The 18254-nt window shown below is 41.9% G+C and overlaps 1 protein-coding gene across 1 annotated transcript in view; it reads left to right on the top strand.

Annotated features, from left to right (window-relative positions):
* The first annotated feature begins 371 nt into the window (after window positions 1–371).
* PIAS4 (protein inhibitor of activated STAT 4) overlaps window positions 372–18254 on the top strand; it is a 53305-nt gene continuing 35422 nt past the window's right edge. The window contains exons 1-2 of the mRNA XM_074204034.1: window positions 372–919; window positions 5649–6072. Coding sequence (XP_074060135.1) covers window positions 893–919; window positions 5649–6072 — 451 coding nt within the window. The 5' untranslated portion in view covers window positions 372–892. The remainder of the gene's footprint in view (window positions 920–5648; window positions 6073–18254) is intronic.

The raw sequence follows: 18254 nt of genomic DNA, 5'->3' as shown, positions 1-18254 counted from the left end.
CCGCCCTGTACCTCTCTTCCCAAGTCTTCGCTGGCTGCCCCCCATTTCCCGGCTAGTTAGTGCAGGATTGTCCGCGGGTCCTCCACCCGCCCCGGGAGGCTTCTCCTCGCCGACCCCGCGCTCGGCAGTCGCATCAGGAAGGCGGGCGGCCGGGGGCGGCCGGGGCCGGCCGGGGGCGGCCGGGGGCGGCCGGGGGCGGCGCAGACCGGGCGCCCGGAGCAGCCGGCGTCCCCCGCGGCCGGCGGAACAAAAGGCTCGGCCCGCGCGCGGCCCCGCCCCTCCGCCGGCGGCCCCGCCCCCCGCCCCCCGCGCCCGAGCCGAAGGGCGCGTCTCCGAGGGGCGCCCCCGCCCCGGCCTTCCCCGCCCCTCCCCGCCGCCTCGTGGGGCTGCGCCGAGCCAAACAAGCCCGGGCCCGGCCGCGTCTCCGCCGCGGCGGCACAAAGGCCGGCCGCCCTGGCCCGGGCCCCCCGGCAGCACTAGGCCAGGCGGGGCCGGGGCTCGGGGAGGCCGCGCCCCCTCCCCCCCCCGGAGGCGGCCGCGGGCCCGGCCGGCTCGGCCCACATTGTTCCCTCCCCGAGCCGCGGCCGCCCCCGCCCCGCTCGGGCTCCGGCGCGGCCCCGCCGCTCGCAGGCGCCGGGGTTCCTTTAAGAGCCCCAGCCGAGGGCGGGAGGAGGGCGAGGGGCGGAGCCCGGGGAGCTCGCGGGCCGAGGCCATTGGCTGCAGGGAGGGGCGGAGCTCCGCGCGCCCGAGCGGCCCTAGGAAGAAAGGGCCGAAGCGGCGTGGGGGGGGGGCCGGAGCGCCGGCTGCCGATTGGTTGCCGCGGCCGCGAGCGGCGAGCGCTCACGTGACGCGACGGCTGGGGCTCCCGGCGCGGGGGACGCTGGTGGCCAAGATGGCGGCGGAGCTGGTGGAGGCCAAAGTAAGTGAGCGAGAGGCTGGGGGGGGGGCGGGGGCGGGACGCGGGGCTGCCCCGAGGCGGGCTCCGAAGGGCGGCCGGCCGGGGGAGAGCCGGGGCGGCCGGGCCTCGGCCCCAGCCCGCCCCTGAGCCTCCTCCGCCCCCCGACTCCGGGCGCCGGGGCGGTGGCCTGCCTAGGCCGTCCTGCCGCCCAGGGGCCCGGGACGCCGCGGCCGCTGCCGCCCCCCTCGCCGGCCGCGGTCGCTGCCGGCTTTCCGGCCCGCTTTTCCCCTCCTCGGGGCTGCGGGCGCCCCCTCTCCCCGCCGTCGCCGGCCCCTACCCCCTCCCTGACCCCGGGTCGCCCCTCCCCCGCCCCCGCAGGAACCCCTCCTCCTCCGGGGCTGGCAGCTCCCGCCCCTCCCCCACCGCCCCCCAACTGCTGCCCCCTCGGCTCAGCCTCCGACCCGACACCTGCTCCCCCCCGCCGGCCCCCCGACACCCTCAAATGCTCTCTTGGGACAGGTGTTTTCCGTGTCCGGAATTTGACCCGCCCCCAGTTTTCTGAACCCCCCCCCTTACCCTTGTCTCGGGGGATTGGCTTCCGCTTGGGGAGGGTCGCCCCAACCTTGCTTCCCGCCCCCTACTCTCCGGGGACTGCCGGCCTCCCGCCCCCTAGTCCGCCTCCAGCCCTGGTCCTCCTCTGGCGCAGGTCGCATCCCATCTGGAGGCTCGCTCTTCTCTCCTGGAGGGGTGCTCCCATCTCTCGGGGTGACTCCCAGGGTGGGGGGAGGGGAGCTCCCTGGGGCATCACCCCTACCTGCCTTCAGCTCCCTTGGGACCCAGGAGGAAGGAGCCACCTGATTGTCAGTGTGGAGTGAGAAGTTTGGGAGCTTGTGCTTCTGACTCTCTCAGTCCCCTCACCCACCCCATTGCTCCTCATCCCATCAACACGATGTGTACATGGACTTCTCTCACTTTCTACTAGGCTATAAACTCTTTGAAGGGGCAGGAACTTTCTTTTTAGGTTTCTCTCTCCCTTAGTCTTGAGCTCCTACATAGCTTTCATTGTATTTCTTATTTTTTTTGTCCCCTGGGGACCAGTAGGTCTTATAGGTTTGTGAAAACCAAAGAACTGCTGTATTGTGACTTAGCAGAGAAGTTAAACAAGTTTAAAGCAGAAATGTGTTCATTATCACATTACAATGTAATGGGGAATACTTGACGAAATTAATAAAAATACAGCATAGTATTATAAATAAAATAAAAGTACCACTTAGATAATTATAAACAAAATAAAAATACAACCTAGATAGTGTTAATTAATGGTTTTCAAAGTCATTTTGTGGCTTCCTGGGATACATTTCTATTTGAATTTAACATAGCTGACTAAAATCCTTAGGAGGCACTTAGGTTGGACCCAGCTTTCCCTATTTCAAAGTTATATCCCTATCTACTACATTGTTGCCTCATCTAGCTCATATTATTTCACACTTATTGTATTCATTTAAAATTTTTCCTATACGTAATACAAAAAAGTGGTAAGGGAAACTCTCAAGAGGATTTAGGACTACATTAAGTTCCTTTCCTCCCCCCCCCAGAAAAAAAAAGCCTAGGAGAAAATGCTTTTTTAAGTCCTTTTGGCCATTTTGAGATTTGGCTTGCTTGCTGACCAGTTCAGGCTTTGGGGGAGTGCTGTATATCAAGGAAGATAAACTTGTGAAAAAGTTGGGATAGAATTTTAAGATTAGACTCCTTGCCTGTGCAGTGACACCAAGTGGAGTTTTCTGATGCTTTTGATGGGAACTAGCCAGAGTCAGAAGTGATTATAATGAGGTGGGGCTGAGTCTTTGCCCCTTACAGGTGATGTTTTGCTATTTTTTTTCCCCCCTCCTGGTTTTCTTTCTCATCTCCCTAAAGTCTGAGGAAGGCTGGGTTCTAGTAATAGCTTTGAGTAAAGAGTATGTAATAGTAGTTCAATTCAAGAATTATTTATTAAGCATCTTCTGTTATGAGCTTGGGGCTGTCTCCTTGTCTTTCCTCAATTACTGCTTTTTTTTTCAAGATTCGGCTCAAATATTAATGTAGTTTCTCTTCTTTCCCAGATACCTTCCCAGAAACATGTTGTTTCTCCAATAGAAATTAAGCATCATGAGGTCAGAGACTGGTTTATTTTTTGTATACCCCAGTGCCTAATTCATTACCTAGCACATGGTAGGTGGTTGATAAATCCTTATTACTTGGTTGACAGGTACTGTTAGGCAATGGGGATCCAAAAATTTACAATCTCTCTAAGTAAGGAGTTTCTATTCTACTGAGAAATAAACAAAAGGGTAAATAAATAGATGCCAAATTTGGAGGAAATCAGGAAATTCCTCTGTGGGTCTTTAATAGGACTAGGAATTTCAGATGACAGGTGAGGAGGGGAATGTTCTAGACATGAAGGATGGGCACTAATGAAAGACACAGAATGTGGTTTAGGAAACAGCAAAAAGGCCCAGTTTGGCTGAAATGGATAGTGCCTAAAGAGGAGTAATATGATATGTTTGAAAAGGTTGATTTTTATCCAAGAGGCACTGGAGAGTCATTGAAGCTTCTTGAGCAAGGGAGAATTTAGATGTTCCAGTATCATTATTTGAAGTTCTTTTATCTTGGTCAAGGTTGATAGGCAGGCCCTTTTGAGGGTCTGAATCATATCATTAATAGGTTGTGTTTATATTATTCTTTAAGGCTTGCAATTCATATAATTTCCTTTGGAATCCTTTTTCATATTCAGGAAGCAAAGGGTCAGTCTCCAATTGTTACTATTCTGACTCAGTGTGACAGCCCTTTCTAAGAGCTTGAGACTGTTCCAGGCCTGCAAGCAGTTTGGGGAAGGCATACAGAGTTGAAAACCTTATCCATTATCCATCTACCCAGCATTATCAGTGTAGTGTGCTTCATGTTCATATGTGAATTAGCTTCATCCTTGAGTAGACCTTTTCTTTGTAGCTATCTCTACAGATAACCACAGAGTGGTTATTACTAGTGGTTAGTTCTTTTTGTCCATAATGTCCTACCTATTTGAGAGATGCAGTATATCAGGTAACTGGACTAGAGTCGAAGGTTTAGAGTAGGGACTCTTGATCTTTTTGTGTCATAGACCCCTTTGACAGTCTGATGAAACCTAGAATAATTTTTAGAAACCTTCTTAGAACAGTATTTTTAAATGGATAAAATAAAACCCATAGGATTGCAAAAGAATCCAATACAGTTATCAAAATGTTAAATGTTAAAAAAAAAGTTAGCAGACCACAAGTTAAGACCTCTTCCCTTGTAGAGAACTAGAGCATAAAATCTATTTTAAATTGTTCCTTTTTAGTTTCACATTCGCCAAAACTTCACCTACCAAGTATTTAAAATTTACAAAGCATTTTTCTCCTCATAACTCTTTGAAACTGAAGAGCTCTAAGCAATATCTTGAACAAATCTTTTTGCATTGGTATTGATACTTAAGCACCAACTAGATCATGGATGTCCATACATACATAGGGTCATTGCAGGGACTTCCAACCTAATCCTGCATTTCATAAATGAAGAAACCCAAGATCCAGTGGACTGACTTGCCTTATGGAGTCCCATAGCTAGTTGTGGCACAGCCCAGTTCCCTGCCTCCTAGTCCAATTTTCTTTCTATTACACTAAAAAGCTGTTTAAACAAGATTTAGAAATGTATCAATGCAGGCTTGTGCTTGTCTATTTAAATAATCAGAAATTAGAGAAATATTCTGGTGGAGTTGAATATATATATATGTGTATATATATATATATGCTTATAAAGCATATATATTCTGGTGTAGTTGAATATGTGTGTGTGTGTGTGTGTGTGTGTGTGTGTGTGTGTATGCTTATAAAAGCATCATCACTACATTCCCAGCAAACCAAAATTAAAGTACTAGTAAAGTGATGTATTTCTTTTAGATTTTTGTGCTAATTTAGCTAATTCTCATGTCTGTGACCCCTCAGTTTTTCAAATTTCTATCACATTTTATTTCTCATGGTTGACTTTGAACATTACAGAGAGTGTATATGGTCTTTGACTATCAATATTCAGTAACTCTTCTTAACCCCATTTTACCAAAGACTGGAAAAATACTTCTCTGACAACATAAATTGTTACAATCTACTGATCTGATTTTGCATACTTTTTTCTCTTTGAGTTGGTGCTATCAGAAAAATACAGAAGGCAGCTACTGTGATCTGATGAACAGTATTCATTTAGTATCTACTATGATCCTCATATGGTGGAAATTACATAAATGTAAGGTGTGTCTGGGAATACAAGATAGTTAAGCACAAAGACTTTTTCGGAGGCATAGAGAGAACACTTGTTATAAATTCAGGGTGGAGGGGAGGGAGAAAGGTTATTGAGTGGAGAGGTAGTCAGAAACAGTTTAGTGGAAGATATAGTGTTCTTGAGCTGAAACATGGAAGACAGATTCAGAAATGAAGAATGTACATAAAGGTAGAGAGAGGATGGCCTAGGCAAAGGTATGGATGTGGGTTATTGACTGGAGGAAGTGAATAGTAGGACAAAAGTTGGAAAGATATCTGCCTTCTAAGCAACCTCCATGAGGACATGACTAGATGAGGGTGTTTGATGAATTTAAAAGAGGAGGTGTTGCATTGAAGATGCTTTTCACTTCAACACTTTGAAATCTGGTCTTCCAGATTACAGGAATGCTTTTAACTTTTTTTTCCATGATTTTCTTCTTTAGAACATGGTGATGAGTTTTAGAGTCTCCGATCTCCAGATGCTTCTTGGTTTTGTTGGCCGAAGTAAGAGTGGACTTAAACATGAACTTGTCACCAGGGCACTACAACTTGTCCAGTTTGACTGCAGCCCTGAAGTCTTCAAGAAAATTAAGGAACTCTATGAGACTCGATATGCTAAGAAGAGCTCTGACCCTGTGCAACCTCACCGGCCTTTGGACCCACTCTCAATACATTCTTCCTATGACAGGGGAAGCACTGTCCCCAGGACTTCTATTTCTACTCCAAACATTGACTATCCTGTGCTATATGGGAAATATCTAAATGGACTTGGACGATTACCCTCTAAAGTTGTCAAGCCAGAAGTCCGCCTGGTGAAATTGCCCTTCTTTAATATCTTGGATGAATTGCTGAAGCCAACAGAGTTAGGTGAGTCTTTTGAGTGAGACTAGCTTTGAGCCTGTGATATGCATAGAGGGAGAGAGGGTGTGTGTGTGTGTGTGTGTGTGTGTGTGTGTGTGTGTGTGTGTGTGAGAGAGAGAGAGAGAGAGAGAGAGAGTGTGTGTGTGTGTGTGAAAACAAACATTTTAAGAAAACTTTTAAGGCTTTTTGTGTTCAAATTAACTATGGGCTTATCTTATTCAGATCCTTTCTGCACTCATGAAGGCACCTTTACCCTACAGGTAAAATCAGAGTAATAGCTTTCTTCAAATGTTTATATGTAGGCTTCATTTTCCAACTGTGGTCCAGGGGTTGACAACCTTTGGCCCCGCAAACCTATTTTCAGTAGTATGTGGGTTGATCGCCCACAGTACATAAGAATTGCCACCTGCCTCCAGAGTGGGCACAGTAGCAGTTGTTCTGCCTCCTCAGCCCTTGAAGAGAAAAGGAGGTGAGGGGGAGAATGAGTGGTCAGAATTTTGTCACATCATTTTTAAAGAGATTGTCAAAAATTGATCATCTGCTACAGTCTCTTCAAAATGAAGAACCTTTCTTTTTATTGCGTATTTGTTCAGTCTTGTTTGACTCATCTTTTAGATACTGTTTACTTTTGTTAATTTTCCATACTGTCTATACCATACATTCCATCTTACTAAACAACCAGAAAGAAAAACTTTTTTTAACAGTTTCCCTTGAATTCAGTTGCTAGGCTTCCGGCTTTTAGTTTTCCAACTACCAAGTGGCTGGCTATCTGGTTTTAGAGGCTAGTTAGCATGTTCATGAACACTTTTTTTCTCACAAACGTTTTAGTGAAGAATGAATAATATTAAGCAGAGTTTAGGATTTGGGGTTATTGGTCATTAAGGGGAGAGAGAGAGAGAGAGAGAGAGAGAGAGAGAGAGAGAGAGAGAGAGAGAGAGAGAGTGTGAGTGTGTGTGTGTGTGTGTGTGGTGTCCTCATTCTCTAAACTAAGTGTACCAGTGGTACCAGTGTAATAGTCTTTAAGATGGGGTATTGGGGTTTTTTAGGTTTTTTTTTTTTTTTGGCAAGGCAGTGGGGTTAAGTGGCTTGCTCAAGGCCACACAGCTAGGTAATTATTAAGTGTCTGAGGCCGATTTGAACTCAGGTACTCCTAACTCCAGGGCTGGTGCTCTATCCACTGTGCCACCTAGCCACCTCTGGGGTACTGGTTTTGAGTGAACTTGGAAGAAAGAAATATTTGGATTGACAATGGAAGGAGAGTAGAATCAGTCTTTGAATTTAGTGTTTTCTTTCATAAGTTTTGATTTGGTGTGATAAGACCCAACTGGCATAAAACAAATTGGTTCAAAGTGCTAGTTTGTTACCATAATTTAGGTGGCTTTTTTTTTTTTGCAAGGCAATGGGGTTAAGTGGCTTGCCCAGGGCCATACAGCTAGGTAATTATTAAGTGTCTGAGGCCAGATTTGAACTCAGGTACTCCTGACTCCAGGGCCAGTGCTCTATCCACTGTGCCACCTAGCTGCCCCTTGTTACCATAATTTAAAAGGACTCACTGAACCTTCTTTTTACCAATTTTTTCTTCCTCTTTCCATAATTTTTCTCATACTTTTCTAATTTTCAAACATGCAGTTGTATTTTTTTCCCTATTAGGCTTTTCCCATCTCCCCACCTTATGCAAAGGGATAAAATTTTGTTTGCTTCACTAAATTAAGGATGATTTGATTTAGAATTTGAGCACTTTCAAATTATGAGGAAGAGGGACTTTATTATCCCTACCTAAAAAGTCATACATATTTTTAAAAAAGGCTTGAGTTGATGAAAGAGCAAAATAACTTTGGAGGTGGGCTTACATTAAAAAAAAAACTACTGGCTTGAATTAAATATATTGGGGATAAATTTGAACTTAACTGGAAAAATGTTTGTTCAACCCCCTAGCTGGACACTAGTGGAGTTAAATTGCCATAGTGCATCACTATTTACTCTTTTTTTCTTTTCTTTTATTTAAGGCAGTGGGGGTTAAGTGACTTACCCAAGGTCACACAGTTTGATAATTATTAAGGGTCTGAGGCTGGATTTGAACTCAGGTTCTCCTGACTCCAGGGCCAGTGCTCTAGCCACTGTACCACCTAGCTGCCCCTGTGCATCACTTTTTGTGAAGGGATCCCCACCCCATCCCCTCTGAGAAGATATATCTCTAGTCTTCATGAAGAATTATTTTTCTGTTTCAAAAAACAGTTCTTCTCTTCCTAAAATCCACACAACCTTGTTTTAACATTGGCCAACAACAAGCATATTTAAATACCTCCCATGTAACAGGTCTTGTGCTGCCTGTTGGGAATAGAAGTAAAAAAAAATGAAAACTGGAATTCTAATAGTGGAGAGAAGTATGTGAAACGTAATTGTAAAATGAATAAAAACAAAATAATTAATACAAGCCAGTTCAGGAGGAAGGGTATTAGTAAGCAGTTTAAGGCTTTATGCAGAAGACAGTACTTGGACTGCATCTTAAAGTTAAAGGACTTTGAGTCAGTCACATGTTAGGAAGGAGTGAATTCCAGGCATGGTGATGGATAGTCAGTGCAGTGGAGATCGAGTGAAAGGTCATGAGAGCAGAGGAGGCAGATAACACCATGTAGGAATGGAAGTTATATATTCAGTGAGGCTGGAGATAAAGGTTTAGGTTAAGATATAAAATTAGTTGGGGCTAGTTTATATAAGGCTTTGTGTGTCAAATGGTAATTTGTAATTTGACCCTGACGACATTAGGGAACCAGTGGAGTTTCTTGAGTAGTGTGGTGACACAGTCAGTCCTGCACTTTAGTGGCTGAATAGAGGATGGATTGGAGTGGAGACAAGAGTTGAGGCAGGAAGACCCATCATTTGGCTATTTATTGCAATAATCAGGTGTGAGGTGATGGAGGCCTGCCCTAGTGGTGGTAATATCAGAAGAGAGAGAGGGTATATTTAAGAGATGTTGCAAAGGTGAAATGGACAGACCTTAGTATAAGATTCCAAATGAGGGGTGAACAGTGGTGAGGAGTCCAGAATAACTCATAGGTTACAAGCCTGAAGGATTGGGAAGATGGTGTAGCTCTCTACAGTAACTGGGAGGAGGTAGGACTTAAGGGAAAAGATAATGAGTTCCATTTTGTAACTGCTTTTAAGATATCTACTAGATTTCCATTATTGAAAGGCAGTTGGGAGATTCAAGATTGGAATTTGGGGCAGAAAGATTTGAGAATCATCATCATAGAGATAGTAAATCCATTGGAACTGATAAGACAAGTGAAGTAGTACAGAGAAGAGAGAGGATAAGATTTCTATGGGATATCCATAGTTAGTGAGCATGCTCTGGAAGAAGATCCAGCAGAGGAGACAGAGAAGGAGCGGTCAGATAGATGGGAGGGAAACCTAGGACAGAGGGGTGTCCAGAAAACCCAGGGAGAAGAGAGTGATCAATTTGTCAAAGATTGTAGAGAACTCAAGGAAAATGAGAACTGAGAAAAAAAACCATTGAATTTGAAAATCATTAGTAACTTTGGAGAGGGGAGTCCTGGTGAACTGATAAAGTTGGAGACCAGATTGTAAGATGTTAAAGTGAAAGGAGAGAGTGAGTAGAAGCATCTACTGAAGAAATAGCAGGATGAAGGTTCGAGTGAGGGTGAAGATTCCATAGGAGGTCATTACTGAGAATGCATTCTGTTGGAGAAGATGGGAGGAGCAATAGGATCAAGTGTAGACTTAGAGGGATTAGCATGAAGAAAGACCACCTCTTGGTTAGAAACTGAAGGAAAGAATTTTGTCTTAGACCAAACCAGTCTAAAGTAGCTAACTGCCATTTTCCTAAAAGATAAGAAATGAACCAGCCCTTCCAGCTGAAACATCAGAGAAGGGAAAGTGGGCTGAGAATTTTACCCCATAGAATTGGAGGTTTTAGATGAATCTTGAAGATACAGAACCAATAGAATTCTCCTAGGGAAACAGTGAAATAGGAAAGGAATACAGCCTGGTAAAGTAGAATCTGGAACCAGGGTTTGAATCCTGTTTCTACCTTGTTACTCTCTATAATTTTCATCTTTAGAATGAGGAGGTTGGACTAAAATGAAACTGAACCTTGTGAATTGTTGAGTTTTAAATTTTACTGCTATTTTTATTTTGATACTATTTTCATGTCATATATAGCTTCCTCATTTCATTCTCCAGAGTAGAGCTAACAAAGCCCATCAAACAAATGACAGTATACATAGTGTTCCATATCCATAGTCCTTTACCCTCAGCCCTGCCAAAGGAAAAAGAAAAAAGGGAGGTACCTATACCTCCTTTTTCTAAGAGGCTGAGCTTGGTCATTATACTTAACAGGAAAGCTAAATGTTATGATTACCAATGGAGAAGAAAAGAAATGTTCCTTTTCTTTTTCTCTGATAAGAATTAACATTGTGCAATGTTATGTGTGCTCTCAGCTAAGGTTGCTGAGGTTGATTTCGCTTAATAGTTTTTCTTTGTTACAAGAAAAGGCTCACTAAGTGGTGCCTGGGGGATTTTGAATGGAAATGACTTAGATTTTTTATAAAGACATCAATACTTTTAAAAGAGTGCGAGGAGTTTAACTAGATCTCTCAGGTTCTTTCCAGTTTTAAATCATACAATCATGTGACTCTTAGGGGTACCTGTTTTTCTAAAACTAAAAAGCCATTTTTTTTTTAAATCAGAGATCTGAATAAGAAATAGTTTTCCTGAGTCTTCCAATACCATCTTTTGCCATTAGGTATTGAGGCATCATCCTGCATTGTTGGCATCTTATATTAGTTTTTTTGGGGAATAACAGAGGAGAAAAAAAGCTTTGCCTTCCATTTGTCTCCTCTGTATTCACTGGCTGATAGCAGTCTGGTGAAACATCCAGTTCTCCTGAGTGGTCGTGTTCTTCTGAAGGGCAGACCGCCATGGATGGATCCCTGATGGAGAATGTCCTGGCAGAGAAGAAACATAAATCAAATAGAATGCAGTGCTTGATGCTGGGGGGATGGGGAGGCCACAAAAGAGAATAGATTTGAAAAACATCAAAGCTGAAAGGGAACTTGGCTCCTTTAATGTGTTAGAAAACTGAGATTTGAAGAAACAGAGGCAATCTAACCTGTCAGTGACAGGGGCTCTGATTAGAACCTGAGTTACACAGTTTGGTGTGTTTTCAGCAGTACCCTATTGCTTTTCAATACCTAGTTGCTCATTCTTTGCATTTCTGGCTTTCTTCCTTCTCTCCTCTCCCTCTTCCTCTTAAATCCCCCAACCTCCAACCTCTTACATTTCTAACCATACTGAACAGTTTACTCTCAAATATGTGATAAGAATCACTGTTGAAGGTATTTAGTTTGATTCATGGCCTTACTGGTACAGAATAAGCATTTGGCCTGCTGGCTGATCCCTCTAAATTAGTGCTCCTGTCTTCAGCACTCATCAAATACCCTGGAGAAGCTTGTACATTTCTCTCATTCCCACCCAAAATAGGTTCAGTCAGTTGGGTGGGGCTACAGAGCAAAGGGTGTTTTCTTCTTGAGCTCAGCATGTACTCACAGGGATCTTGGAATATGATATGGTATCATCATTCCCACATTATAGCTCCATCTTCTGGAGTCTTTAGTTTCTGGCTTTAAAACTTGAACATATCAATATCAGTCTTTCTTCTCAGTACTCCAGTTCCATATCAGAGTTTAACATTCTAGTGTTTAGTACCCTTAAAGGGCTTGACTTGAGAAAGAGATGCTAAGAGAAAGAAGGATTTATGAGTGAGATTAGACTTCCTCTAAAATACTCTTAGTTTTGTTTGAGGTGGGAACTCCTTCCCTCAACAGACATTGTAATCCATTTATTAATTAAATAATTTCTGAATGGTCTAAGACTAAGAGTGGGTAACACATAGCATTCACATGGAGTTTTGAGCCCATATCCCTAATTTCTGGTCTCTTTTTGGCCCATTAGCTCTTATCAGTAGAGTAATAGGAAGAATATTAACAGTCATTTAGGAAAAAGTTTATTATGTGGTGGGATCCTAGGTCTGTGAAGATAAAGAGTCTGAGGTGAAATGCCTGTCCTGGGGAAGCGCACTAGTTTAAAGACAGCTAGTTAGTGTCAGAGGCTATATTTGAATTCATGAAGAAGAGTCTTTCTGACCTTAGGCCCAGCAGTCTATCCACTATGCCACCTAACTACCCCCTACATCAAGATAGGATCTATTAACATACAGGACCCTTGAGTCCCACTTTCTCATTTTACAAATAAACCAAAAAACCTGATGCTCAGAGAGACTTTGTAAACCTAACCAGAATCATCCAGCTGATTAGGAGCAATACTAGAATTTGAACCCCACATTTCTCTGACTCAAAGTGGTCCTTCTACTCTTCCATGTTGCTTTTCAGATGCTGTCTCCTGACAGCAATAACAGTAAATATAAGAGGAAGATGGAGAGGAATGTGGTCAGGGAAGACTTCCCAGAGGCAGTGAAGCTCACTGGGCTTTGAGATTTCATAAGGTTCAGATAAGTTCAGAAGATTAGGAAAACCTTATAGCAGGAAAGGAGGTTAAAGCCCAGTCATTTAAAGCCCTGAAGCCTTCTCCTGTGTGTTCTGTCACCATCTTGACATGTTGCCAGGTAGCCTCTCATTTATCTTGAAATATAGTTATTTTATAAATGTATCATACATACATGTACACATTTCTTTTATATATATATACAAATATGTGTGTTATATATATATATATATATATACACACATATATATATATATATATATATATATTTTTTTTTTTTTTTTTTTCAAGGCAATGGGGTTAAGTGGCTTGCCCACACAGCTAGGTAATTATTAAGTGTCTGAGGCCGGATTTGAACTCAGGTACTCCTGACTCCAAGACCAGTGCTCTATCCACTGTGCCACCTAGCCACCCCATATATATAATTTATGTAGTTAACACAGTAGCTACTTTAACATGTTTCAGTTAGGAATATGAATTTTTTCATTCTCTCTAAACTATGGTAGTTCTTTCCTAGATTTTTTAACCAACATTTTGTAAAGGTTCAGAATCTGAATATATATATATATTCCAATTTGGGAAACAATACATTGATGTTTGCAGGTAAATAAAATTTTTGTCTCATTAGAGGAGCAAGTTTGAGTTTGAGGTCAAATAAAATCAAATGAAAGTGCATCTCAGAACTTGATTTCAGGAATCCAGGGAACTTGTCCAGTGATAGGGAATCCACCACTTGTAGAATCATGCCACATGAGGAAGGAATTGAAAAGACTGAAGTATTTAAAGAGAAACATTAAATTATATAAAAATGACTTAATAGAACATATAAACAAGAGGTGACTAGGACTTAGCTAAGTATCCTGGCAATGGAAAGACAGACAGAATTTAAAAGATTGTACTGGAAGAAAAAAAAATCATAGTGATCTACAGTAGCAGAGAAATTATTAGAACAGATATTATATGTGCTAGTAGCTGGAAAACCGAATTGACAAAGACCACAGGGGACATCTAGGTTGACCTGTCCCTGAGCAGAAATTTCTCTACAACAGGGGTGGGGAATCTTTTTTTTTTCCTGCCAAGGGCCATTTGGATATTTATAACATCACTTGAGGGCCACTCCTGTTATTTTGGTCAAACATTTAATTAATTCACACCTTAAAAACTGCTAGATTTATTGAATTTTGCAACCTACCTGTGGTTGCTGTGGCAGTACCAGATCAAAAATTTTTGGGGCCAGATTGTTCCCTGCTTCTATTCTATAACATGCTCAACAAATCATCAACCTACTTCTATGAAAGACATCCAAAAAAAAAAAAAACCTAAAAAAGGGGCGGTTAGGTGGCGTAGTGGATAAAGCACCGGCCTTGGAGTCAGGAGTACCTGGGTTCAAATCCGGTCTCAGACACTTAATAATTACCTAGCTGTGTGGCCTTGGGCAAGCCACTTAACCCCGTTTGCCTTGAAAAAAAAAGACATCCAAGCTTGTATAATTTAATTCTTCTCAACTGCCTGTTTGACTAATGTACTGTTCTGATTGTTAAGAATTATTATTTAATTGTTCCTGCCTTGTAAGCACAGGAAGTGTTTGTTGCTTTCATCTTTGTAACCCCCGATACCTAGTACTGTACCTTGTTCATAGGTAGGTGCTTAATCAGATTATTTAATCATTAGAAAGTTTTTAAGTGATTCCCAAACCTTCTTCTGCCCTATGTCTTTAAACTTATTGTCCCTATTTCTAAATAATTAAGCATGGAATGTAATTGAAAGGAAACTGAGCAACTCTGACTTTTTCAGTGGGACCCAGTTAAAAATATTCCCTCAGAATAGTCAATATTGGAGAGGCTGGAGAAATATGGGCACACTAAATATGTGGAGTTATGAATTGAAACAATCATTCTGAAAAAGTTTGAAATTATGCGAAGAGGAGATTAAAATGTCTTTATACTTTGACCCAGAGTTTTCACTAGAAGACATATATGTCAGGGAGGTGAATGATGAAAAAGAAAGTCCCCACATACACCAAAAGTATTTATAGTGTCTCTTTGTAGTAGGAAAAAAAGCATTTAGAATAGATTTTTAAAAAAATTTTGATATCTGAATGTAATAGAATATTAGTATGCTTTCAACAACCATATGAAAAAATACTCCAAATCACTGAGAAAATACCAACTAAAAACACTCTTAAGGTCTACCTCATAGGGGCGTCTCGGTGGTGCAGTGGATAAAGCACTGGCCCTGGAGTCAGGAGTACCTGAGTTCAAATCCGGCCTCAGATATTTCATAATTACCTAGCTGTGTGGCCTTGGGTAAACTGCTTAACCCCATTGCCTTGCAAAAACCTAAAAAAAAAAAAAAAAAAGCTCTACCTTATACCTAGAATCTGATTGGCAGAAATAGAGACATTCTAGAATGATGGGTATATTAAGAATTGACCCAACCATTAAACCATTTTGGAAATCACATTGGAACCATATCCCAAAAGTCACTAAATTGTGTATAACCTTAGATCTAGTGGCACCACTACAAGGTCTATATTTTTTCTTCCTTCCCCCGAGAGATAAAAGAGAAAAAGACCTGTGTGTATCAAAATCTTTCAAGCCAGTCCTTTTTCATTAGAGCATAAATTGAGATGCTGTGGAAGCTCATCAGTTGGAAAAATAGCTGAACAAATTATGGCATGTCTATGTATTAGAATATTATCTCACTGTAAAGGAAAAAATTTGGAGAAACCTGTCAGGACTTATCAGCTGATATAAAGTGAAATAAGGAGAACCAGGAAAACAATTTATGCAGTGATTGCAAGAATGTAAATGAAAGAACAATAGAATAAGAGAAATCTAATGCTTTGAAATTATAATGGTCAAGATTGGTCCCAAAGAACAGGTATGAGAAGACATCTCCTTTGCCAAAACTTAGATGAATGGAAAAAATGCCGCTTTATATTTCTGCCCACGTGACTCTAGTACCAATTCTTGACTTTTAAGATCACAGAACTACCATACCATTTCTTCTGACCTGATATGTGCCACCTTTCCTTTCTTTCCCCATGTCATGCTTCCTGACACCAATTCTGTTACTTTTAGTACTGTGTACTGAACCATCAAAGCCTGGGAAACAGTTTACTCCAGTTCTTCAGAATTTGGCCTCCCTAGTTTGACTCTCAGTTGACTTCTCTACTGGAGATAACAGAAGTTTGCTTTATTCATTTTTTTAAAGTAACTTATCACAACAAAAGTTCAGGATCATTTGTTCATCCAAAATATTGTTGAGCACCTACTGTAGAGAAATGAAGTATTGTGGAGAATAAAAAAATGATGTGATCGCCTTCGGCCTCCGCAAGTTTATAATAGGAGACATGCCAGATACAACACTATAATGTACGGTATGATGTGTAAAAGTGTAATATAATCAGAGAAGCACAAAACTCTGCGTTCAAGACTAAACTCTTCAGATTGGCTTCAAGACCTTCTGCAGTCTCTTCTCTGTTTTCTAGGCTTATCTCATCCTATTCTGTCTCACAGTTTTTCTCCCCTTATGTTTTTGTTCACCATATTTTCCCTGCTAGAAATGTTTTCAGGGTTAGACTAGATTATTTCTTTGGTCCCTTCCAGCCTTGGACCCAATCTGAGCCTGAATAATCTTTATAGGTCTGAAGTTCATCTTTCAGCTTCCCTGACCATTCCATTCTGAAGACTGTATTCTTCAGTTGAATACTAGTCTTGTTTACTGTCTTTACACCTTTTGCCATAGATGACAAATTAAGGATATTTCTTTGTGTCTTTGCATCCATTTCCAATTAGAACTAGATTGCTAGAAACACATTTTAAAAATTATTATTGATATCCTTTGTTTTTACCTGCTCTGTATTGTCCTCTTGCTATCCTATAGAGCAAGTCAAAGGAAGGGGGGGGCATTTTAGGAAACAGACATGTTAAAAAATGTTAACATGTTTACAACATTGAGAATCTATTCTAGGCTTCTTTTTTCATGCATGCCATGGATATTGAGTTCTCTGGTATTTGCTGAAAACAGAAGTCTCCATTGATTGCTCACTAGATGGCAGCTGCTTGGCCTGCCAGCCCCATCCTTGGTTTTTTTAATCACTGTTTCTTGAAGATCTTAAGACTTTGGGGAAATACAGGCCACTTCTTTCCCCAGAGCTGTCTGAGGCTCCAGTCTAGAAGAGTGGCTTTGTGACAGTGGGAAGGCGGAGATTGAGGAGATGACAAGTAACCAGGGTTTCTGGAACTTCTCATGTCACGTTTGTAGAAAAGTCCCCAGAGTTAATTTTGAGACCTGACTTGTGACTCTTTATTAGCTCTAGACTCACGACTCTTTGTTAGAACCAGACTCGGTGCATGATTAGCTGGCAAAGTCTCTCCACTTCTTTTGGCCTTTATCAAATCAGATTGGTCTAGATCTTAACCTGGACTAAAAAATCAAAACCAAAAATAGCTGTATTTCAATATAATTAGTTTCCATTGTGATTCTATGGGAAAATGCATTTAAAAATATTATACTTTTTCAAAATGATTGAAGGACTTCACCAGACTGCTGCAGTAAGAATCTCTGGTCTAGATGAGGAGTCTTCGACTCTTATGTTTCTTTGATCGCTTGTGAATAGATTTTATAACATCGTGTTTTGTTTTTGTTTTGCAAGGCTTGCTCAAGGTCACACAGCTAGGTAATTAATTATTAAGTGTCCTAGGTCAAATTTGAACTCAGGTCCTCCTGACTCCAGGGCTGGTGGTCTATCTACTGTGCCACCTAGCTGCCCCCATGACATCATATTTTACAGGAAACTCAAACCGGTTTGTTGTAACTTCATAAGTGGATGACACCTTGTTTTGGGGAAGAGTAAGAGACTTTAGGACCAAACTTTGACTCCTCAGATGTACTCCAGAGAAGTAAACTCCCAAGGATTCTTCCAGATTTCTGAATCGGAAAGCCATCTTGTTGCTTTCTTGCATTCATAGCCTTATAGAAATTAGAAATATGAAATTCATAAACATTGCTAGTTGAGTGGCCTTATGAGTGAATGTCAGACGTTCCCTCCTCCCCCCTTCTATTCTCGGCTGTTCTCAAGAAATAGGAAATTTCAAAGGAGGTAATGAAGTCCCTTACCCTTCACAATATTTAGTACCTGGCTCTGGCTCCTACCATATATTTCTCCTGACCCCACCTGTGCTGCCTCCATTCTTCCTTCCCCTCTGTCAACCTGACACCAACAGCTGCAGGAGAAACTGAACTGGTTTTGGCTAGAGAAGTGCTTTGATTTTACAGGGCTGAAAGAAGACCAGAAAAATCAACTCTCACTGTCATTCTATGGATAACTGTTTGCTATCCTTTTAGATGCAAAATACTTGGTCCTCTTTTCAACTTTTCAACTCCAGACCACTGTTTTTTTTTAATTGCTTGTATCATGGATGATGAAAAAAATTTAGAGTCAAATAAATGTCTTGGGTTCCCCATCTTTTTATGGGTTGTGAACAAGTCACAGCTTCTCTAGGCTTCAATTTTCTCAATTATAAAATGAGGGGAATGGACAAATGATTCTTAAAATCCTTTACATCCCTATTCTTGTGGGAAAAAATTTGAGTTGCTACAGAGAAAGGTTTACTTATTTTTTTCTTCCTTCTTCTGGCTTAACAGTCCAGGATTTTGAA

This window comes from Macrotis lagotis, chromosome X (assembly GCF_037893015.1).
Source record: "Macrotis lagotis isolate mMagLag1 chromosome X, bilby.v1.9.chrom.fasta, whole genome shotgun sequence".
Classification (NCBI taxonomy): domain Eukaryota; kingdom Metazoa; phylum Chordata; class Mammalia; order Peramelemorphia; family Peramelidae; genus Macrotis; species Macrotis lagotis.
The sequence above is the reverse complement of the archived record's forward strand: the minus strand, read 5'-3'. Positions and strand labels throughout refer to the sequence as shown.